This window comes from Diachasmimorpha longicaudata, chromosome 8 (genome assembly GCF_034640455.1).
Source record: "Diachasmimorpha longicaudata isolate KC_UGA_2023 chromosome 8, iyDiaLong2, whole genome shotgun sequence".
NCBI lineage: Eukaryota > Metazoa > Arthropoda > Insecta > Hymenoptera > Braconidae > Diachasmimorpha > Diachasmimorpha longicaudata.
In genome coordinates, this window is record NC_087232.1 from 3,651,864 (window position 1) to 3,674,240 (window position 22,377).

Below are 22,377 nucleotides of genomic sequence, written 5' to 3' on the forward strand. Positions count from 1 at the left end.
ACCTTGAACCCTGCCAAAACCATTAAAGGATACCCCTGACTTTTATTATCATCTTCTATTGCTTTTTTTTCCCTTCGACTTCTCCTCGTCCTCAACGCTCATTAAAGTGATAATTTATGTGGGATGGAGGGCAGGATCGTTAATGTGTCCAACTGATCTCAGTTACTATATAAACAGCGACGTTTATCTCTTATTCAAATCTCATGTTGGGAATTATCAATGGACGCGTGAAATTGACATTGAAATATAATGTAGAGATTGACGGAATAATATTATAATTAAGAAGGGGGAATAAGGTCGGTTTAATCTCTTTCGTACCGTTAGTAGTTTTCTCGCTGGGTTTACCTTGAACTTGGGGAGTTATTGGTTCATTGACATGGTTCGTAAAAAAAATATTTGAAGGAATTTGCCCAATCACTTGTGTTTCACCAATTGAGAAATGAAATCTCGATGAGCGATGGTGATTATGAGACCAACTTGACCTCACTTGGGAGGTGATGCTGAGCTTTTTCGACTCACACTCTTCAGTTTAAGTGATTGATGTTTCAAAAATATTTACCTGCCCTGACTTTCTCTTATGAAGATATTTTTGTTATTTAGGAATGGACAATGTAGGATGCAATAATAAGGGACTCTGGGGGATTTCAAACCAGAGGAGTTCAGAAAATTGAAAAAGTCAGTGCTTTTGTCTGTAATTTCGAGTAATGTACTCTCCAATGTTTATAATTTGATTTGATAATTTTAAAACTCATTGGACTAGCATTTTTCAAAAGTTTTCCACCCTTACGAGAAACTTAAACCCTCGTTGGAGTTAACTTGATCAATTCTACCCCCATTTTCGCAATATATAAAGTTAACCCTTGGCAACAATTTCAAAAACCGGATTTGCTAAAAAATTCCATATGACAGGGAATTGCAAAAGTCATTGAACACTGAGGAATATTATTTATAGAAATTTTCTCCCTTTTCCCTCTTTAGCCCTAGTTTTACTCCCGAAAATCGCTCTCTGTGAAATTACTGATCACTTTGTCACGAGATTAAGCAGTGAAGCACCCTAGTGGTCAAAATCCAAGGTGACAAATTGTTCAACCACAAAGCAACTTCAACCACAAAATAAATAAAAAATGTCATCTTGCAATTTCGGGTAGACCTGAGGCCGGTTTGACGAGTTGTGAGTTTATTCCCTCTATTCCCTCTATGGATTATGCACTCAAGAACTCCACAACCCGCTGTGATGGTACTACTGCCATCACTCGAAGACCACAATCGCAAAAAAGTACCTGAAGACACGCAGGTCGAAGAAAAAAGGTGAGCGCGCGAAACATCTACTTCCCTTTTTATTCTGCAAAATTTGTGGTACAGTCTGGTTAAAGATCCAGGTCTCTCAGACCCTAAACTGTTGAAAAAAAATTAAATTTCATGAACAGGCGACTATTAATTATCAGGACTGTGGGCTAAATTGCCTTCAGTTCCACTGTCTTCCAAATTCAAGAATATGTTTAGTAAAATTTACTCTGCGTGTTTATTTACCTATATTTATTTATTTTATTTACTCATATTTATTTATTGACCGGTTTTCTATTGATTTTTAGGGGAGAATGAAAGGGAAATTTACAGTTCTGCAGGATCTTTCCACGAAACACTTAATTTTCAAATTGCCACGGAAAATTCAGAGGAAAGTGTTGACAGTTAGATCTTGCCATATCTTCAAGAAATAGGGGAATGACAACGTAAAAATAGAATGATTTTCATTAATTAAGTTTTTGTTGAATATCATGGAATCTAACGAGGACAACAAATTTTTTTTCAGCACCATTTTTGCAGCCCTCTGTTGACGGTCAAGTGCGAGTAAAGTAGACTTGAATCATTTTACCGCATCTCTACTGGTTTGATAAAACTGAAATTGCTACTGGATAAAAAAAGTAACGTGGGGGTAATGAGTGCTTGGGGCTATCGCTCTTCGTACGAACAAGTTCATGGCCGTGCGTCAGTCGATGTTCAAGGCCAATCAATGGTACTAGACGATGAATAATGAGACATTTATTTGAAAATTTGCGGTACATCAGGAGGTTTTTCGTAAGCCGATTCATTATATAAATTAGCATTATTACTCGCATATATTCAAGCATTATTCCTCTAAAAACTGACATAGACTCTCCTAACGATCTCTCCCATTAAGGCCTGTTATTATTATGTAAAAAACGGTAAATATATGGTGACGCGTTGACGAATGAGATTGTGAAAATCTATAGGGTCGTGTGAATTTTGCAGAATAAAAAAAATGTTCCCTAGAAATGATTTAGCCAATAGCTCAGTTTTCGATAATGAAAATTGTTGTTTCATCCTCAAATTATTATTGGGCCCAACGAAATTATGAGTTTTTATTGAATAGACATCTGCACTAATTGTTAGCATTCACTTGATAAAACCAGGGCCTTTGTATAATGGGGGCAGGATTTTTTGGTGCCGCCGTTTTGGCGCCACACCCCCAATGATGCTAAAAACGACTCAAATTTAGTGTATTCTCTTTGCACCAGAAAGTCACGTACCATTGTAGAATCCTACAGAGCATCCAAAGAAGTTTTGCACAAGTTTATTTACTCGCAACACATATCAATGTCTCATGCCAACAACAATTGCTCTAACTAAAATAATAATTAAAAAAAAATTTAGAATGAAGAAAATCAAAAAAGAATACATTACTATTAAATAGTATTGATGGTATCATTGGTAAAGTGAGTTATTAAATAATTATTGCTTGAAAATCACAAACACAATAACCACCGCCTTGTTGTTTCCTATTTCTTTATTTATTTAGTCGCATCTACATCAAGTTAATTAGCGACTATACATAAACAAAGTTATGAAGAAATGTAGTATAAACTTTCGTATAGTAAATTGAAAGACTAAAAATAAGTGAAAAATATGAAGAACCATCGCTTTGTCTTTCGTTCTTAATTTTATGTTTTGGGACAATCTCAAAAAATTGGAAACTCAAAATTGTCACGGTGCAAAAATTGTCCTAACTTGCGGTACCTGATCGCAAATTCCTGCAATGCAATTGTCATCGAACGATCGAAGTATCAGTGAAATCAGCTATCCTGGCAAGATGAGGCCGAAGACAATGGAGAATAAATGCTCGAAAAGAAGAAGAACCTGACGGGTGGCGTATGGGAGGGGTGAGCCCGTTATAAGATCGGTGGCCGTCAGGTGGACGGTTTAGTCCGCGAAGAACCAGGAACCCAAGGGCATCGTGAACACCAAAAAATACCGTTTTGTTTTCGTTGTTCAATATTTCGGGCCCAATTGACATTGTTTCGTGATCGACGAATTTGAAATGGTGACGAGAGAGTACCTTCTCGGTCTTTTGTTACTGTTCGGGTGTTCACCCGGGAGGTTTGCCCAAGAGGATGATGACACTGTCTCCATTGAAGGTATGCTGATAGTTTTGTTCCTCTCTTTATTGTCCTCATCGACGTTATTGTGGTGGTGAAGAAGTTTTTTTTACACACCGCTGTCACCAATTGTGTATGCCATACACGGAATTCTACCGCGTACGGGTTTAACGTTCGCAATAACAACGACATTCTTCGGGATTTCCGGGTAATCATTTGCTACTGATTTTGATTTCATGTCTTTACCCCAAGAGAACAATTCGATGACTAAAACTTGAATCAGTATGTGAACCAAAGGTGTTCGTACAAAATCTATTTCGAACTTTCTGTGATTTGAAGTCAAGTTTCCGGGTATTTTACAATAATTTTGGCATTTAAACGTAGTAGATCTGCATTTTAATTGTGAATTTTAATTGAAACCTCTTGGAGGTGGGGTAATTAAATGATTCAAAGCTTATAGTTAAGGGTTTTAAGTACTTTTATGTATCCGCTCGGCAAGGCACAACCTCTCCGGTTCGTTTCCTTATTCGAAATTAAAAATTAATTTTTGATAAATAGCTCGAAATGTAAATTCCACTAAAAACATTTGGAAAATCACTGAAAGTGCAATACGTAAACTGTATCAGTTGCTGCCTTATAACTGAAACAAAATAATTAGAAGGCACCTTGTTGACAAGACATGCCATCCATGATTCTTGGGGAGAATGACAATTACAATCTCCTCCAATTATTTCCTTTTAATCCATCGGAGACCTACATTTTGTCGCGGGGTTTTTGACACACGTTGGGTCCGTTAGAGGCTTTCAAAATTCTTGACGTCTCAAATTGGAATTTATGAGTTATTAAAGAGATTGGCTATTACTCATACCATCACCGCATGCCCTCAAACTTTTAAAATCCAATATTTTATTGCACTTGAGGGTTATTGGAAAGCCGCGGTTTCTTGAACAATTTCACTACGAAAACAATGACTCGTTCACAATCGTCAACTGAAGTCACTCCCCGTGACATTCGTCAAGAATGTCCGGGTCGAAAAAAATAATAGTTTTAACAAAACACGACTCAAAGTTCCATTGAATTTTCCAGCTGCAGAACCTCCCTTACAGGAGCGCACAGGGTCAGCTCGCAATATCGATTGGATGCAGAAATCAGCACCGGGGGGTGTCTGTCTGACGTCAAAAGGCGAAGTTGGCCAGTGCACAACGTTCAAGGACTGCTATCCCTACTTCAAAATTCCCAATCTAGGATCATTGGATGGATGGGTCCTGGGGGTCTACGATACATGCAGTTATACGCGTGAGGATGGACGTATGGGGTTCGGTGTTTGCTGTTCAATGGATCCAGCGACCTCACCAAAGCCTGCTGGAGATAATGGGCCAATTGTTGAGGACCCACAGGTTGGTTACGATAATTTGACAGGTACTCCCTGTAATACCCATCATCACGACACTACTGTCCTTAATTGTGGTCGTTAAATTGGTTCAAAAGACCTGACAGGGGTTAGCCCCTTCATTTCATCGAGTGTGAAACAGTGATTTTAACGGAATATTAATGACGGCAACAGTTCTGATCTAATGGGCTCAATCAGAACTGTGGAATTTTTCCTGGGGCCAGTAAAATCATAATCGTAATAAAATATTCATAATAGCGACGTTCCTAATCTGATAGATATAATACTTTAAGTGCGGTCAATTTTTTCACGGCCTCGACCCCTACAGGGCGCTGGAAAAAATGGGTAAAAGCTCACGAAATAGTGATTATAACAGCAATGCTGATGTAATAGATTGGATTATGATGACCACATTGATTTATGACGTTGGGTAAAGGTGCGGCCCTTGGATTCCATCGAGTGTGAAGTAGTGGATTTAATCAAGTAGTAATGCAGAGACGATTTGAATGTTATGGCTCCAATTAGAAGAGTGAAATTGTTTTTTGGCCGCCTAACTGGCGAGCTCCATCGAGCGTAAAATAAAGATTAAAAAAATATATTCATGACAGGAACGTTATAATCGAATGGAATTTCGAGGTGACTTTTCTAAAATCCCGGTCCTGGCAGGAGCTTCGCCTCTGGATTTTATTCGATTAAACTGTACGCCATGCGAAAAATAACCGCTTTTCGCACAATAAACCGTTTCGAAACAATATGTTGTATTAGACGTGCGTAAAAAACCTGATTGCACGCACGTTCAATGCACCCTATTTTCGGTAAAAGCTGCCAATTTTCCTGTTGAAAAAGGGGGCGAGGCGTAAGGTGGTTGTTCCTGTTGAAATATTGTTGTCGTTCACCCCTGAGGCGATTAGCCTAGGGCCCAGAAGCTGTCTCCCTTCGTTGACCTTCGTTCATGTTTTCAGGATGTTGAAGACACTAACAACAAAAAAGACTCGCCGGTCACTTGGCCCCCAGCTCTACCAACTCATCCTCCCCATCATACAATTCCCCCTCTCCCCACCCACCCGCCATTATCAAGCCCTGGAGGGATTACATCACGTCCACCATCCGTGTCCACCACCAGAAAACCAGCGGCCACGACCTGGCCGACGAAAAAGCCTGCCTGGTGGCCAGGAGCTGCCACCCCCAAACCTCTCGTCACTACAACTTCTATGAGCCTCAGCTCGTCCGAATGTGGGGCCAAAAATGGAAAACAAGATCAGGACAGGATTGTCGGTGGACAGAATGCTGATCCTGGCGAGTGGCCTTGGATAGCTGCTCTGTTCAATGCTGGAAGACAGGTCTGCGGGGGATCTCTGATTGATGACAAGCATATTCTAACAGCTGCTCATTGTGTTGCTCAGTAAGTTGTATTGTTTGTCTCGTCCAAAATGACGGTCTGATGATGATTGGTCGCTCCAGGGTCATTAACTCGTTCAATAATTGGTTGTGAATCCCTTGATGGTGGAGTGTTGATCAATTGGTTGGACGGTCGTCGATCGATTCATTATTCCGAGTAGGTTTTTGGTCAATCAGTGGCTAGACGGTTTGTCGATTGTTCGTGGTACGTTGGCCGATTAGTGGTTGATCATGATTTGGTGACTGTGAATCGCCGGTTGACCGACAGTTCACCTCTGACGCACTACTAATTGATCATTCCATCACACTGAGAATTCCTTAAATTTTTTAGTGAGTGCAAACCTTGATTGCGCTATTCATCATGATACAATTCAGATAATCAACCACTGAATGGTATTCAACACCAACAGTCCATTATTTTCCATTCATTTTTAGTCATCACTTTCTTTCTCCATTTCAGTATGAATTCCTGGGACGTTGCACGACTCACCGTTCGTCTTGGCGACTACAACATCAAGACTAATACGGAAATTCAACACGTCGAGAGACGTGTGAAGAGAGTCGTTAGGCACAAAGGATTTGATCCTAGAACTCTTTACAATGATGTGGCGATTCTGACTCTCAATGAACCCATTGAGTTCTCAGAGATGATTCGACCTATTTGTCTTCCTGGTGGCTCTCAACTTTATGTAGGGAAGACTGCAACGGTCATCGGATGGGGGTCGCTCAGAGAAAGTGAGTGGATTCGTTGACTTATAATTTGATAACGGGAATTTTTCTGATCGTTTTTTTCTTTTCAGGTGGCCCTCAACCAGCTGTTCTTCAGGAAGTCGCTATTCCAGTCTGGCCTAATAGTGAATGTAAACAGAAGTACGGAACTGCTGCACCGGGGGGTATCGTTGACAGCTTCCTTTGCGCTGGAAGAGCAGCTAAGGATTCTTGTTCTGTACGTGAAAATATTTATTTTTTTCGTTTCATTCAGCTCATCTAATTTAACTGCTCATTTGTGTTTAGAGCATGTCACTTTGCAAAGATATTAATTTATTGAGCATAATATTTATACCAGAAAGTCTGAGAAGTATTTTCTCTAAAACTCCTAGTTATCAAAGTTATTTAATTTGAGGTCCGCTTGACAATAGAAATTTTTTGTAATGCAAAAATGCATTTTGGTATGACATAATTATCCCTCGAAAGAATGGTTTTAGAAGAAACTTAAATAAAATGTCGCATAAAATGCCTTATAATTTTTTTTCTTAAACCATCATGAATTGAAATAATTTGACGTCAATCATAATTTCTTGGTCAACAAAAAATCAAATCACCAATTATTCGGAAGTGTTTCGATAATATGAATAAATAAATGTTTTTTTTTATTTAGGGCGATTCCGGAGGGCCATTGATGGTCAATGACGGCAGATGGACGCAAGTAGGAATTGTCAGTTGGGGAATTGGATGTGGTAAAGGACAATACCCAGGTGTCTACACGAGAGTCACCCACTTCCTACCCTGGATTTACAAGAATCTCAAATAATTTGTTACTTTAATTTTTACTATCCATCTTTCATCATTCATTGTGATGTCACTCCCATCGAACGTAATAATCGAGCTTTCCCATAATGAAAAACTCAATTATTACTCATTTTCTAAATAAAAATCACATTCATTAAATCCATTCTGAAAATTTTTTTATATCACAAAAATACATTGCAGCAGCAGATGTTTAAAAAAATATGAATTATTGGAGAAATTGTGGGAGCATTATATAAATGGCTAGTGGCAATTCCAGTTACACTAATTTTATATTACAAAGACATAAATATTTACATTATTTCACAATTTCTTCGATTGAATAGTCTACAAGATTTTGAGTGAAATTTAATTCTCACAGTTACTGACGTTGAGATGCTGAAGAATATTTCGAGCTGAAATTGTAAAAGGAAATTTTTATTTTTAAAGATTTTACGAAAGCTGAAAATAAAAAAAATTAAAATGAACTTCAGGTTGAGTTTTTGGTCAATATTTTCAAATTTAGAGAAGATGAGATATGCTTTCAATAATTCTGAATTGAAATATTGATACAGGATGATATTTAGAAGCCATCACAGATCATAAATAAAACTACCTGGATATTTTAAAACATTGCAACTGAAATAGTATTTACCTAGTTAAACAACATTTTTTAAATTTGATTTACTCAGCTAAAGAGGAGGTTATTTCTGAATACTTAACAAAAAAATAAAATAAAAATAAATTGACGGAGAAAACATTAATTTTAGAATTGTTTTGAATATTTTTATAGAAAGAAAAATTTTATATTTCATTACTTGCAATAGAAAAAGGAGAAATAAATGATATTCAATGAAAATAATCAGCTCGCAATGACAATTTCTACAATACGTCATCATGTTCAATTGACTCTATAAAACTGACCTCCATCTTCTCTTGAGATATTAATTCTCCGTTATTTACGGTAATATTTAACTTTTCCCACTAAATTGTCGAAAAAGAAATCCTCGGATAAACAAAAACCACGCAGCACAGGTTGAAGCAAGAAAATAAACCAATAAATCATAATATAACGAAATAAATAGACAAACAACGACGATGTAGTACCTTGAAAATAGCAGGTATCATAATTATCATCCGGCTGAGGTATGAAGGGTGGACTGGCCCTGCGAGGTTCATCCCAAGGGAATGCGCTGAAGAACCCCATTGCCCGGACCTCCTTCGCTGAGGGTCTAAGATTATGATCAAGGGTCAAAAGAGCATCAATAGCCTTGACGCACTCCTCGGAGAGTATTTCCTCGTCCTCGGGCCAAGGTACATCCCGGGCCAGAATATTTGCGAAGACAGCTTGAGGTGTCTCGTCGTTGAAGGGAGGAAGCCCAGTGCAGAACTCATACAGACATACCCCCAGGGCCCACCAGTCAACAGCAGGTCCATGTCCCTGTTTCAAGAGGAGTTCTGGAGCTAGATAATCAGGTGTTCCCAGAATTCTGTCGTCTGTTCTGCTCGACGTTCCGGGGACTCCTCTTCTCACACTTTTGGGGGTTCTGAAGGGTGTGAAGTTGTTGTCAGATGCTGCTGGAGTTGTTATTGGGGAGATTCCCTGGGGAGATGTGTACTCGTCAGTTCCTGAATCCTGATTGTGATCTGGGAGGTCCGGTGTGGCTGCTGGGGGTGGCAGGTCGAATCTGGTACTCTTGATGGGGGCAGTTTTCCCGTCATTCTGCTTACCGTCCTCTCGGTTACGGCTTTTCAGGGATGACACTGGGGTACTGAAGGCGACTCTTCCACCCGATCCTCCTTCCTGGCCTTTGCGATCCTCTGGCAGCTCCTGTTGTGGGTCTGATGCGGAGGTCGTGGATGTGGTGATTGTGCCTCTGAAGGATAATATTGTGTTTATATTTGATTAGGAAGTATAAAAAGCAACAATGAGAATTGTTTTCAACAATTCAATGTTTCAATTCATGAAAAAGTGCGTTGGTGATGACTGGATTTAGCAGGAAATCTCACACAACTCTTCTTATTGGAGATTAAAGTCTCTGCAAAAAAGTTTGATGGTATTTTCTGATAAATCCATTGACCTATGAAATAAATTCTCTCTATAATATTTCCGACATGATAGTAAACAATCCCCAAACCTATTCTTCCTCTTCGGCGTGGTATGCCCTTCCAGCTCCATAAGACTAATCTCCCTCGTGAGTCCAGTGCTCACATACATGGGGGCCCGTTTCCGTTTGGTTCCCCTTGGAAAAGCATTCTTTCCAGTGCTTAGAGGACTAGGATGCTGAAGGGGTTGATGAGAATTTTCAGCTTCGATGGTCGACTCGTCTTCATCCCCTTTGCTATCCAATCCACTGATTTGTTTAATGGATGATGCTTCACATGTGTGATAGCTACCAGTGCTATTATCCTCTTCGCAAAACCCCTCGATAACCAGATTCTCGTGAAATTCTTCACTGTCGGATAGGTGGAGATCCTCAGCTGACTGGAAAGGAGTCACACCAGACAGTTTGGAATAATCTCCGGAGGTTGTCGATGAAGCTAGGGAGTTCAGAGAGAGGCATCTAGTCTTGCGCTCCTGGAGAGCTGGCAATAAATTCATTGCTGAGGCACTGTCGTCACTCGTGTCCAGGTTAGAGTCCAGAGATTTCCCAGCAGAGCCAAACGATAGATGAGATGTTAGAGAGAGCAATTGTCCCGGAGTTCTCGCGAGGAGGCTGGGTGTGCGGTTAACTAGGTCCGAGATTTCGAGCTCTCGATCCAGGGATGATATTTTACTCAGACCAAAGTCCGTGAGCTTGACGTGACCCTCGCGAGACAATAGCATATTATCGGGCTTCAGATCTCGATGAACTATTCCGTGGGAGTGGAGGTAGTCCAGGGCTAGGCAAACTTCTGCTGTGTAGAAGAGTGCCATTGACTCCTCCATATATCCAAAATATCCCAACAGAGACTTTAAATCCCCTCCAACCATGTACTCCATCACTAGATAGACAGAGCTCACTGACTGCAGTGAATAAAACAATTGCACGCAATAAGGACTCCTCGTTAGGGCCAGGGCATTCCTCTCAATGACGACCTGTGAAGCCATATTTTTATGAATCATCTCGTCCTTTTTCATGACTTTGATCGCATAGACTTGATCGGGGTTCGTCTTCTTGTACCCCAGGAAGACCTTCCCGAAGGCCCCTCGACTTATCGGCTTTACCATCTTGAAGTCGTCAATGTCTGGAACCTTCGCCGAAGGGTTCACCAGCTTGGAGATGGTATTGAAGATGGAGTTGTTGATGGGCCGGGTCTCCGACACTGGGGTACGCATGGAGTAGTTGGAGGAGTCATTGTTGGATTCATTGAGGCCTGAGGCACTCGCTGAAACTGAGGATGTACCATTCGCTATTCCACTGTCGATTCCTGATGAGGATATGTCGACTTTGTCCATTTGAACTCCGGTGACGGTCGAATAAGGATTTTCAATGACTTTCACAGTAAGTGGAGCACTTGTTACCCAATTCGTTCAATTTATATCTTCAGGGTTATTCTTGTTCTGCCATTTTCCATCACTTTTCACTTTCTTACACATTTTGGGGGAGATAAGGGTGATTATAGGTTTTATTGATATTACGGGCTAACATGTAGACATGTTAGAACGTGTTTGTAACCGGCAGTGCATCGGACTGGCGGGAAGAGCAACAGTTAGAATTGGTTAGAACAGCTGGTGGGTATCCCCACCAGTGCAAGCGCGAATCACGTGGGGGGGGGGGGGGGGGGAGGAGGAGGTTTAAAAGGATTTCGAGGGACTTTTAAAAACACGAAAAAGGTGATTCTTATTGATATCACCTTATTTTGAAGATTATAAAAATCCTTTGAAAGTCAAATAATATCTCAAGCATCAAAAAAACCTTTCAAGTAAACGGAGCACAAATCGTCACTAATTGGCCTATAAAAACTTCTCTACGTATTTATCCAATGTTTCTAACAACAGAGAAGAGAAATGCACCTCTAAAAGCTCCTGGAGGTCACAAATAACAAAGGTGATGCCGAAATTAACAACTTCATTTTTCTCTCATAATTGCAGAAGTATTTCAATCAATTTTTCATTTCCTCCCAACGTTTCAAGAATAATTGAATTGAGAATCACGACTGATAAATTGTATAAATAGTACTATGGGCATTAATTATTAATAATTTGTAACGCAATGGGGTGATTTTGATTAGTTTAACCCTATTTTCAAGTTTGAAAGTCGCCTTGGAAATAAAACAAATTGTTTCGTCCCCTAAATAGTGACACGAACCTGTTTCAACTTCTGGACGTGCAAATGGGCAATCTCTTGCCAAGAATTCCAACAATAACAGGACTTACCGCTCACCAGCTCTCTCAGCAGTTCCTGAACATATAAAAAATCATTACATTGGTATTGTTTACAAGACCTCAGATTATCTTCGCTGTGTCCTTGTGTCACTATCTACTTTTCATGCGTTTGTGCTAATTTTGAAGGTTAAGAAATAATTATGATAGTCAAGACACAAAAAAATAATTTTTTAATTAACGGTCATCAGAAGCATCTTACCTGTCATTGATGCAGATATTCATTAGAAAACGACAGAAATTCGTTTCTACTGTTCTCAGGAGGTCATGAACACCAAAGTTCACCAAAAACTACACAATTCACTGGACAATTCACTCACTTTTTCCCACACCCTCCCAACGATTAAAATCGTTGTTTCACCCACTCCCGATATATTGGGAATAACGCGAAATTGAGAAAAGATGGCTGAATTTTTGTTAAGAACATTTCATCTCACAGATGCATGAAGACACCGACATGTTTATACCGGCTACACAGTTGATCTGGACACTGACTCTGATAAATTTCGACCAATCCATTAACAAAATGGCGTTATTCCTCCCCCGCTTCTAAATATTCACAAACATTCAATCCCAAACAGCGAAATCACTTACTGTGTCCCAAAAAATGATAGACTTGTTTCTCGACAAAGACGTGTCTTCAAAACATTACGTTATGAAAACAATCTCACTATCTGTTCACATCTCTCGAAGTTCCCCAAAAACTGCCGAAGTAAGAATGCCGTCGTTTTTAGCAACAAAAGCCTGATTATATGGGCAAATCTAATTATTTCACTTCACACTTTCGCAAAATTGAACGAGAGCACAACAAACAAAGAAACTGCCTCCTCCCCCCCACTCGGCCCGCACCGCCACGAGAATTGGCGGCAAAATGAGCCAGTCCCTAGTGACATTTGCTTTTTCCCTAGAAAAACATGTCCCCCTGAAAAATTCTAGAATCTCATCATTTGAATTGTGAACCGATGCACTGCATCATACCTTTGAAATAAAAAACAATGTTCTGAGTTTCAATCGTCTCTAATTTTCCTTGATTTATTTATTCCCTATTGAGGTCCCTCAAGAAAAATTTATCGAAAGCCGTTAAACATCAGCGATAAGGTGACTAGCCTATGCAACATCCTCGAAAAGATTTTAACAAACTTTCATAACCTCGAAGAATGGCGGCCAAGGGTAAACGACCCGCGAAAAAGACTGGGGCAAATGGATACAAACTCCCGGAGCCGATCGCTGCAGGTGAAGTGCTCACAGACCTGAGTAAGAATCAATGGATCCTGGGAAAGTCGATAGGCCTGGGAGGCTTCGGTGAGATCTACTCCGCAGCCCCTCACAATGGAAAGACACCCAAGGATTATCCCCTTGTCGTCAAGATCGAACCACATGGTAATGGGCCCCTCTTCGTGGAGATGCACTTCTACATGAGGAATGCTAAACCTGAACATATTGAGGCCTGGAAGAAAAAGAAAAAGTTGGGGAGCTTGGGAATGCCCAAGTTCATTGGCAATGGGAGTCATGAGTACAAAGGGACCAAATACAGGTGAGAAGATTAGAATTTCAATTTTTTGTCGTACACAGCTGATGTTGATGAGGAGAACTAAAGATTCCATAAACTATTTTTCTTTAATTATTTATATTTCAATGAGGAATAAATAAACTCTCTGGCGTGGAGTCTTTACAAGTCTTATACCGTAAGAAAAATATTTTTGAACGATAAAATACTTTAAATTGTTAAAAATAGTAATTCCATGCAAAACGGTATCTGAATGACGTTGAATATTTATGATCATCAATTCACAATTACGATCGTCTTCGTAATCAGATTCGTCGTAATGGAAAGATACGGCACAGACCTCTGGAAACTCTTCCTCGAGAACAACAGACGCTTTCCAGAGGCTACTGTCTTCAAACTAGCTATTCAGATCATAGATGTTCTGGAGTACATTCATGGCAGAACTTATGTGCACGCAGATATCAAGGGAGCGAATCTCCTCCTAGATCTGAAGTCTGGAAACCAGATCTACCTTGTCGATTTTGGTCTCGCCTCTCATTATACCACGAAATCCGAGTACAAATTGGATCCGAAAAAAGCGCACAATGGCACCATCGAGTATACCAGCAGAGACGCCCATATGGGAGTACCAACGATGAGGGGAGACTTCGAAATTTTGGGCTACAATATCATTCAATGGATTTGTGGGAGCCTTCCCTGGGAGAAGAATCTAAAGGATGCGGCAAAGGTCCAGAAAATGAAAGAGAATGCCTTTGAAGATATTGAATCGTTTCTGAAGGAGTGCTTCGGTACTGGGAAGTGTCCTGAAGCTGTGAAACACTTCATGGAGTTAGTATCAGAGATGAAGTTCACAGACACCCCTAATTATGCTGAATTTAGACTTATTTTCGTCGAGGGATTGAAAAAACTTGGGCACAAGCCGGATGGAAAGTTGGAGTTTGTAGGCAAGTCTGCATCTGTTTCGTCGGTTGGAGTTAAAACTGCAACACCTAAGAGGGTTAAAAAGGTCAGTGGGGATGCCCCCACGAGGAAGAGTCCGCGAGCGAAGCCTTTTAGGAGTCCCAGTCCTCCTAGATCTCTGGATGAAAGCTGTGTGGGAATTATTGTTGACAGCAGACGTGAAAAGTTGAAGGACATGAAGAAGATCTTGGAGTCGATTGAGGATGATTCAGATACCGAGTATGGGATCACTATTACGAAGAAGAGGAAGATAAAGAAGGCTGAGGTAGAAATGGAGGTGGAGAAGAAGCCCAGTAGGAGGGGGAGGAAAAAAGTGGTTTATGATGAGGATTCAGGATCGGAACCTGAGGTGATAAAAAATTTTAAAAATTTATTAATTATTTGTTCTTTCGTCTTTGACGACTCGAGGTAGACTCAGGAACCTTATGTTATATTTCAGGTAATGCCGAAAGGGACTAAGTCACGACTATTGGCGAGAAAGGTAGTGCGTAAGGAACCAGAGCCGGTTGACTCCGATGCTGATATGTTCGATAATTAATTGAATCCTTTTTCATTCTAATTCATAATTTATTGCATTGAGCTTAGTCGAAATTAGTAGAATGAAAAATGTGAAAAAGTGACCTGCAACGATCTGAAATTGCCAAAAAAAATCCAACATAAACTATTCGAAATTAATGCACATTTCACTAATGAAGTGGTAAAATGTAAACAATCAGCAAAAATTTTCAGTATAATTAAATATTAATTTTCTGCGATAAAAAACATGCAGAACTGATGAAGTTCCATTTATCACATTTATCTTACCACTGAATTACTGAATTATGACTTTCAAAATTGTTATAAATTTGAGTAACTCCAGAGTATATCCATTTATTTCTTGAGATAACTGTTGAGCAGTATTTACAATAATGATACGTTCCTGAGAATTTTGTATTGATAAAACCAAAATAAAATATTATCTTTGTAATACTTCTATTTTTTATGCTTCTGTACTTGTGGAGCACTGATTTTCACTTTTCCTGGAATATTTCTAGCGATGGTCTCTTCCTTGACAGCTTTGAGAAGATCCTTTTCCCTAGTTGTGATAGTTTTATCTCTCAAGAAGACAGAAATTGCAGTCTTGGCGGCTTTTCCCCTTTTCCCAGTTCCAGGCATCAATTTGACTTTAAATTTGTAATTGTTCAGTGTACCGTAAGGTGCAATGACAGGTACAGCGAATAGTAATTCATCTTCATCGACGGGTTTTCCCGTTAGCTGATCCAGCATATCCATCTCAGGTGCAGGTCCAACGTCCTCATCGTCATTGTCGATGTTCTGGGGCTTCTGTTGGATTGGAGCTGATCCAGTTTTCTTTTGTCGTTGCTGTACCTTCTGCCCCTGAGAATTTTTGTTCTTTTTTCGTTTGTCCTCTTTAGCTGCCCCATCTGGTTTCAACACTTCCATGAGAAGTTTTCTGTCCTCCTCATCCTGGTCCTTGTATTTTTCCTTAATTTTCTTTAGCCTTGCCCTCTGGCCTCTTTTCAATCCACTTGTTTCCTTTGGTTTCTCCCCCTCTGCCTTTTCTGCCGCGGGTCGACCTGGTTTTTCTTGAACTGAGGCTCTTCGCGATGACACTTTCACAGGTTTGTCATCACCAAGGTACACCTGAAAGTGAAAAATCACGTTTGAAATGTTTGAATGGAGTAAGAGAAAAATTTGTGGAAATGCATTATCATCATTCTTTTAAAAATCATATGATTTCCCACACATTTCTTTGTCACAAAATCTAAGAAGACTTTTTACGAGTGTTAAGGATATTAAAGTGTCTTGGTTATTTTTTTTCGGTGAAATGTCATGAAATCACGAATAAAAATTTACCAGGAATCGCAATGTAAGTTACAAAATCGATATTACAAATGCAATAAACACTTCGATATTCTTAGCATCACAATAAGGAACAAAAATCTCACTTCCTCCGGATCCTGTATTTCCTCCAGAGGCCTCTTATTATCAATAACCAATTTCACTGAAGGTCCAGAGAGATCCAATTTGATCTGAGTATCAGGAAAGAGTGACTTCTCATCATCACTCGACCTATCGATATTCTCCTCCTTGATGCCCTCAAGTCGTTCTTCCTCATCAGAATCCTCAATAACAATCTCTTTATCTTCCTCGACAGTCTCCAAGACCAGGGAATCTTCTTCGAGAGTTTTGACTCTCCTCTCGCCCTTGTGCCTCTCCATAGAACTCTCCTCGAGTCTGAATAGAAACCCGAACCCCATAGCCAGCTGACAGGGCGGGAGGTAGTTCTTTTTTCCTCGGATCATGAACGACCCGGTAGTCAGGTATTCTCCAGTGGGTGCAGTCTTAGAAACTTGATCATGATGTACCCACCAGGCCCCAGCGACCACCTTGGCCTCCCAGGCAACACTGTAAGCGACAGCCATGGTGCCAGCCTCGGCTAGACTCTTTGGCGGGACTGGGTCACCTGAGGGATTTTTAATCACTATGGAACTGGCACCGGTTAAATCCGCGTGCACATAGAGATCGCCAGCTCGAAGGTAGCGTTTGACTATCAATTCGTTCTGCTGTTGGTCTCTTCCACCGATCACCAGGTAGTTCTCAGAAGTAATGAACCAGTAAAATTTTTCGAACCAGTAGATCTAGAGGAAGAAAGATGCGATTACTTTAATTTTTTTTATTTAAAAATGATTGACCCGTTTGGAAAAAATAACAGGGCAAAGTTTACTAAAATTTAAGGTAATAAGTCATCATATTTTTTTCCAAATTAGTTTTAAAGTTCGTTAATCTGTCAAATATTCAGGGGATGAAAATAAACCCTATGTTATTTGAACCGATTTTCTATCATAGGTCACCCCCAGAGAAAAATGATCCCAAAAAACCATCAAGTCTTACCTTTCTCGCCTTATTGATGCTGTGTATCACCTGGACCTCCTTTAACGTTTGCTTCGTCTTCTTTTCTGCTGACTTGAAGGCCTTCCCCTGCGACTCGATAGTCTTCTGCTGTTTCCTAGCAGCCGATCTCTTCATATTATAATACCTCGTTGCATTCCCATAGGCCGATTGCGCCAGGTCGATATCCACAATCATCGGTTTCAGCTCCTCCCCATCACACTCCTCATAAGGATCACTAAGCATCATAGAAATGTGATTCGTCTCCAACTTGAGTTGTTTTATCGCCGAGGCCACTGGGTCCCCTTGGCTGCGAGCCTCATCGAGAAGACCCTGTATGTCTGGCCAAGCCATCTGATTTGCCAGTGCACTCTGAATCGCCAGAATGGCGTTGTCAACCAGCACCTGATTTCTAGTTATCAATTCTGCCTTCTGTTTATCCACTTCCTGAGTCTTCTCCAGCCCCACGAGTCGTTGGCTGTGATCTTTTTTCACGTTCTCCAGCTTCTTCAGGGCATCTCTCTCCTGCTGGAGTGCCTTGAGGTCCAATTTCTGCCCCTCCATGGTCGAATAATACTCATCGACAGCTGCATCAAACGATTCGAACTCCTTGAAGGGTTGACTTTTGTACTGCTCGAACAGCATCGGATGAAAATCAATATTTGTCATCATGAACTCCTCCTCCCCATTCTGAGAGGCTTTCGATTCCTTTTTCTGGAGGATGTACCCTCCAGGAGGGTTTTTAGTAGCTGACGACAGAATTTCATCTGCCATTCTAAGGGCCTCCATTACTCGATCGAAATCTTTCTCAAGAGAGAAATCCTGTCCTAATTTGCAATTAGCCCCAAAGCCTACTTTCAGGAGAACATGATCGATCAGGGCCGCACCGAATTGGAGTAAAGGGTTCAGGATTTTCTTCAAGGGGTCTCCGCGCTTCGCAGAGGCGAGCTTCTCCTGGATAACTCGGGGCTCTGGCATTGTCGTTGTATGGGCTCGATCGAGGGGGTATTTCTCACGAACAGCGAAGCGAATTTTATCAGCTTCCGTGTGTGGACGAAGGATATTGAGGGTTGTTAACTCATGGTCGGTGAGGACTATGTTTCCTCGGTCGTAGAGCTCGAGGATGATGTGGTAGGCGGCCTCACCGGAACCGAATTGCAAGTCCAGAATTCGATCAGTACCTACTTGTTGGAGGACCTCGAGGCGCTTGTTTTTCAGGTGCTTTCGCATCTGCAATTTATTTATACGACTGGTCAGTGGATGGGTCAGAGGGGGACGTGCGTTCTGGAGAAAGATTACAGAAATCCCGAGAATCCACAGGTTTTTCAGTAAATTTTTTAGTTATAATGACTTCAGAGTTTTAAAAATGTTCCTATTTTTCCTGCTCTACGAGAATTCTGGGCAAAATTGTATTGGATTTTTGGTCAAGAGGTCCGAGTCTACGTAATTGCATACGAAATTTGCTTAGAAAATACGCCAAAAAGTCTATCGAATCCAAAATTCTCCTCATTCTAAACTATGATTCTACCTTCATGGAAAATCCTGAGGGTGCTATATTCTTTGGCCATTCGAATGCAGTCGTGTGTATTCTATTTCCAGATTCCAACAGGAGCACTGCCTTCTCCTCACTCCTCTGCAATCGAATCAAGTACGTTCGATGATCTATGTCGTAGATTTGATTCACTCTCATTCCAATTAATCTGAAAGAATGTCCATTCTGATTCTAAGTTCATCATTGCAGAGTTGAGATGACAGGTTAGGAACATGCCAATGTTTTCATTTAGAATTCTCTGCGTGGAACAAATTTTATTTTTTTATTTATAAATTACCTCTGCAGCTCTGCTACAGAGCATACTATGTCGTAGGTATCGAATCTCGTCTTCATGATGATATGATCGTATGTGGCAGTTGAGCGTCTAAACTTGACAGAACAAATTGGAAAATCAGGTTAGATTACACGTCTTATGCATGACTGATGACGTTTATTGAAGTTTAAAGACGGGAGCACCAACATTTACAGTTGGACATTTTATTATCGGCTCTTTATTCCTTTTTCCTTCTGAATTAGTTGAAGAATGGTATTAACATGGAATTATGCAACAAAATTCTTTGGAACCTTCTTTCTGGGATCCAGCTGTGCGATTTGGGTCAATTTAGATGGTGTGGGCTCATACTGTCTTGTGAAAGTACCGCGAAGAGTAAAACCGCGAAAAATTATTCAATCATCTTTCATTCATTAATTTTTTCCACTAATAGTCCCTGTGAGCCTCACAGAATTGATTCAATCTTCGGCATTTTTTGTTAGACAGATATAATTGCATAATTTATCAATAATTAATAGCTCAGAAACTATTCAACTGATTTTATCAATTTTTTATGAAGTGACCATAATTAATGAAATTGGCGTAAGATGTTGGAGGGACGAATCTGCAAAAAATAACGCTCATTGTTCGATTTTTTACATATTTATTTAATCACGTCATAAAACGCAATACAAAAAGCGATTAACGGTAAGATTTCTGGTAGCGGGCCCTGGCGCCTGGACCACCGAATTTCTTGGGTTCGCAGCGTCTTGGGTCAGCAACGAGGAGCGTACGATCGTACTGGATGAGGATGTCCTTGACCTCCTTCTTGCTCGCCTCATCGACGTCTGTAAATAGTAAACAATGAAAATAAATTATTTATTTCGTCAGGAATTGAGGACACGTGATGACTTTTGAAATTTCTACTTACACTTTTGGTAGTAAGCTACGAGGGCTTTTGAAATTGCCTGTCTGATAGCGTAGATTTGAGCTACATGACCTCCACCGTTCACGCGAACCCTGATGTCGACACCAGAGAACTTTTCCTATTGAAAAATAATGATCATTAGGCTTGAACAATTGCATCAAATCGAGGACAAAGATGGGAACATTGTTTTCTCAATTTAAATCATTAATTTAGAAGTGAAGACCGAGTGAACTCGCTTGTGTTTGTATAACGTTTTTAATACGAAGAGGGCAGTCAAATTTTAGTCAATTTTTTGTACTCGTCAAATTCTCCACAAAAACTTCAGTACTTTCTCTAGAGCTCGAAAGATTTTTTGACAAAAATTGTTTTATCCAAAGTAAAATTTTAGAAAAAGAAACTTGTTGTTAAACAGTTAATATCAGTGGAAGTAATGATTCGATTTGATTAAATAACCTCAAAACGACAACAAATTTAATGCCCTCCCCAATTTCTAGTCTAGTTACTAATGATTGAACGAGGGAGGTGAACTGCTTCCCTGTTCCTGCACAATTCCATCAGAAAATTCGAACAGTTTTCAAGTCAGATAATCAAAGGACATTAACAATATTTTTTCCAAGACTTTATGCCTAAATCACTATAAATTTTTGACTCCACTTCACTGAATCAATGTGGTACCTCATGTCTTTAAAAATTCCACAGAATCTATTTTTCCTAAAAAGTAAATTATTCTTCCACAAATTTCAAATTGATTAGATTAGTTACCTTTCCTAGGAGCAGAATTGGCTCCTGGAGTTTGTACTGAAGAACTCTGGGCTCAACGAGCTCCAGGGGCTTTCCATTAACCTTCAAGATTCCACGGCCGCGCTTGCAGTAAGCAACGGCAGTTGCACTTTTCTAAAAGCGAAAAGAGAATCATAAACACGTGTTAAGGGCCTAAAGGGAAAACACTTATCCGAATGGATATGGAAAAAATCCGAAAAAAGTTTTATTCAATCTTCCAGAAATTGTTTGAAAGTTTGAGGTTATGACGTACACGCCGTCAGACTTTGACAATTAATAATAATATTTTACCTTGCGTCCGAAGACTTGGACTGAGTGGATGGGTTCTTTCTGTTTCTGTAATCGAAAACAAATGAAAAAAATTAATAAACCAATTAATTAACGATTATTTCCACGAATTTAATAAGAAAATGTTATCAGACCTTCAGCATTTTGGCGAGCACGTCGTGAAAAGGAAGTCGTCACTTTCTACGAACCGGAAATCGAGAATTTGTGGGCGGATTCTCAAGATCCTCTCTTACACGAATAATTCTCATGAAAATTCAGGTCGTAATTATCTAGATATCTGTGCATGCGCAGAGCCTTTAAGAAATAAACTCGCTTGTGCGCACGCTGCCCCTCGCTCTGCGCGCGCACGCAGTGCCTCACTCAGTGTGCGCACGCATTGTTTCAGAACCGACGCCATAATGATATTCTCGCGCCGGTCGCGTCTCGTAGACCTGGTGCACATACGAAGGGAAAAACGCGGGAACACCACTCGGGGTGATTACTATAACCCGGGGGATTAATGTTGACGATATCAATGTGCCGTGAGGTGTCAAGTGACCGGTCGGTATTCATTTTCCGGGTGTGGAGCTGCCAAACAGTGATAACGTACGCTTTTTCCTCGCGTTTCTGGCGTCAAATTATTTCCCCATATCACGGTATTTATTTTTATTTTCAACAACATTCGCTACACGTTCCTGCGAACACCGGTACCTGGCCATCATCCGCTGGCCATCATCCGCAGGCCTTCAGCCAAATATTTACATATTATCCTATCGTAATATACAAAGTAGTGCCCGCGAGTGATATGATTTTGCGATGCAGAACAAAGAACATCAGTGATGTGAGAGTGTACACAGTATTGTTTACATCGAGTCGAGGTTAAAATTTCTCGATGAAGCCGGAGGATGAAGCAGCAGAATGTGAGTCACGAATTGATTTTCATATGTTTTTAGTCGTAGAAGGACCATTTGAGACGCCATATGCAATAAAAATAACATGTAATAATATTTTATTATCAAAAATGTCGACACTGGGTCTGAATACTGGACCAGGCGAATATTTACCAATGGAATAACCTAAAATGTTATTCTCCTCGCTTCCCTTTACAGTCCTAAGAGTCTGTTTTTTGTAATTATTCATTTGTTGGATAATATAATGAATTGCGAATTTGAAAATGGGTTTCAAA

General features: G+C 40.2%; 5 protein-coding genes across 6 annotated transcripts; 2 read left to right on the forward strand and 3 right to left on the reverse strand.

Annotated features, from left to right (window-relative positions):
- The first annotated feature begins 2,947 nt into the window (after window positions 1-2,947).
- Window positions 2,948-7,717, forward strand: LOC135165115 (proclotting enzyme-like). The gene is made up of 6 exons (XM_064126083.1): window positions 2,948-3,434; window positions 4,482-4,792; window positions 5,748-6,187; window positions 6,644-6,918; window positions 6,984-7,129; window positions 7,562-7,717. Exons 1-6 carry the CDS (start codon window positions 3,338-3,340, stop codon window positions 7,712-7,714), a joined length of 1,422 nt encoding a protein of 473 aa, XP_063982153.1. The 5' UTR covers window positions 2,948-3,337; the 3' UTR covers window positions 7,715-7,717.
- A 105-nt stretch (window positions 7,718-7,822) lies between these two features.
- Gwl (greatwall) lies at window positions 7,823-11,387 on the reverse strand. The gene is made up of 3 exons (XM_064126072.1): window positions 9,828-11,387; window positions 8,797-9,566; window positions 7,823-8,105 (listed from the first exon to the last, which is right to left on the reverse strand). The coding sequence occupies exons 1-3, from the start codon at window positions 11,126-11,128 to the stop codon at window positions 8,059-8,061; spliced, it is 2,118 nt and encodes a 705-aa protein (XP_063982142.1). The 5' UTR covers window positions 11,129-11,387; the 3' UTR covers window positions 7,823-8,058.
- Window positions 11,388-13,015: 1,628 nt separating this feature from the next.
- On the forward strand, window positions 13,016-15,787 carry LOC135165649 (serine/threonine-protein kinase VRK1). The gene is made up of 4 exons (XM_064127129.1): window positions 13,016-13,153; window positions 13,212-13,589; window positions 13,872-14,871; window positions 14,962-15,787. The coding sequence occupies exons 2-4, from the start codon at window positions 13,213-13,215 to the stop codon at window positions 15,058-15,060; spliced, it is 1,476 nt and encodes a 491-aa protein (XP_063983199.1). The 5' UTR covers window positions 13,016-13,153; window position 13,212; the 3' UTR covers window positions 15,061-15,787.
- Window positions 15,357-19,493, reverse strand: Clbn (Caliban). Of its 2 annotated transcripts, none has more exons than XM_064127128.1 (6): window positions 19,427-19,493; window positions 19,244-19,330; window positions 18,943-19,114; window positions 17,418-18,644; window positions 16,472-17,164; window positions 15,357-16,166 (listed from the first exon to the last, which is right to left on the reverse strand). In XM_064127128.1, exons 2-6 carry the CDS (start codon window positions 19,297-19,299, stop codon window positions 15,495-15,497), a joined length of 2,820 nt encoding a protein of 939 aa, XP_063983198.1. In that variant the 5' UTR covers window positions 19,300-19,330; window positions 19,427-19,493; the 3' UTR covers window positions 15,357-15,494. The 2 variants fall into 2 exon arrangements, with proteins under 2 accessions (XP_063983198.1, XP_063983197.1); XM_064127127.1 differs by having other exon boundaries at window positions 19,244-19,335; window positions 19,427-19,474.
- A 367-nt stretch (window positions 19,494-19,860) lies between these two features.
- Window positions 19,861-21,456, reverse strand: LOC135165213 (small ribosomal subunit protein uS9). Its single transcript, XM_064126299.1, has 5 exons — window positions 21,347-21,456; window positions 21,216-21,260; window positions 20,907-21,038; window positions 20,148-20,262; window positions 19,861-20,064 (listed from the first exon to the last, which is right to left on the reverse strand). Exons 1-5 carry the CDS (start codon window positions 21,353-21,355, stop codon window positions 19,919-19,921), a joined length of 447 nt encoding a protein of 148 aa, XP_063982369.1. The 5' UTR covers window positions 21,356-21,456; the 3' UTR covers window positions 19,861-19,918.
- Between the last annotated feature and the right edge of the window lie 921 nt (window positions 21,457-22,377).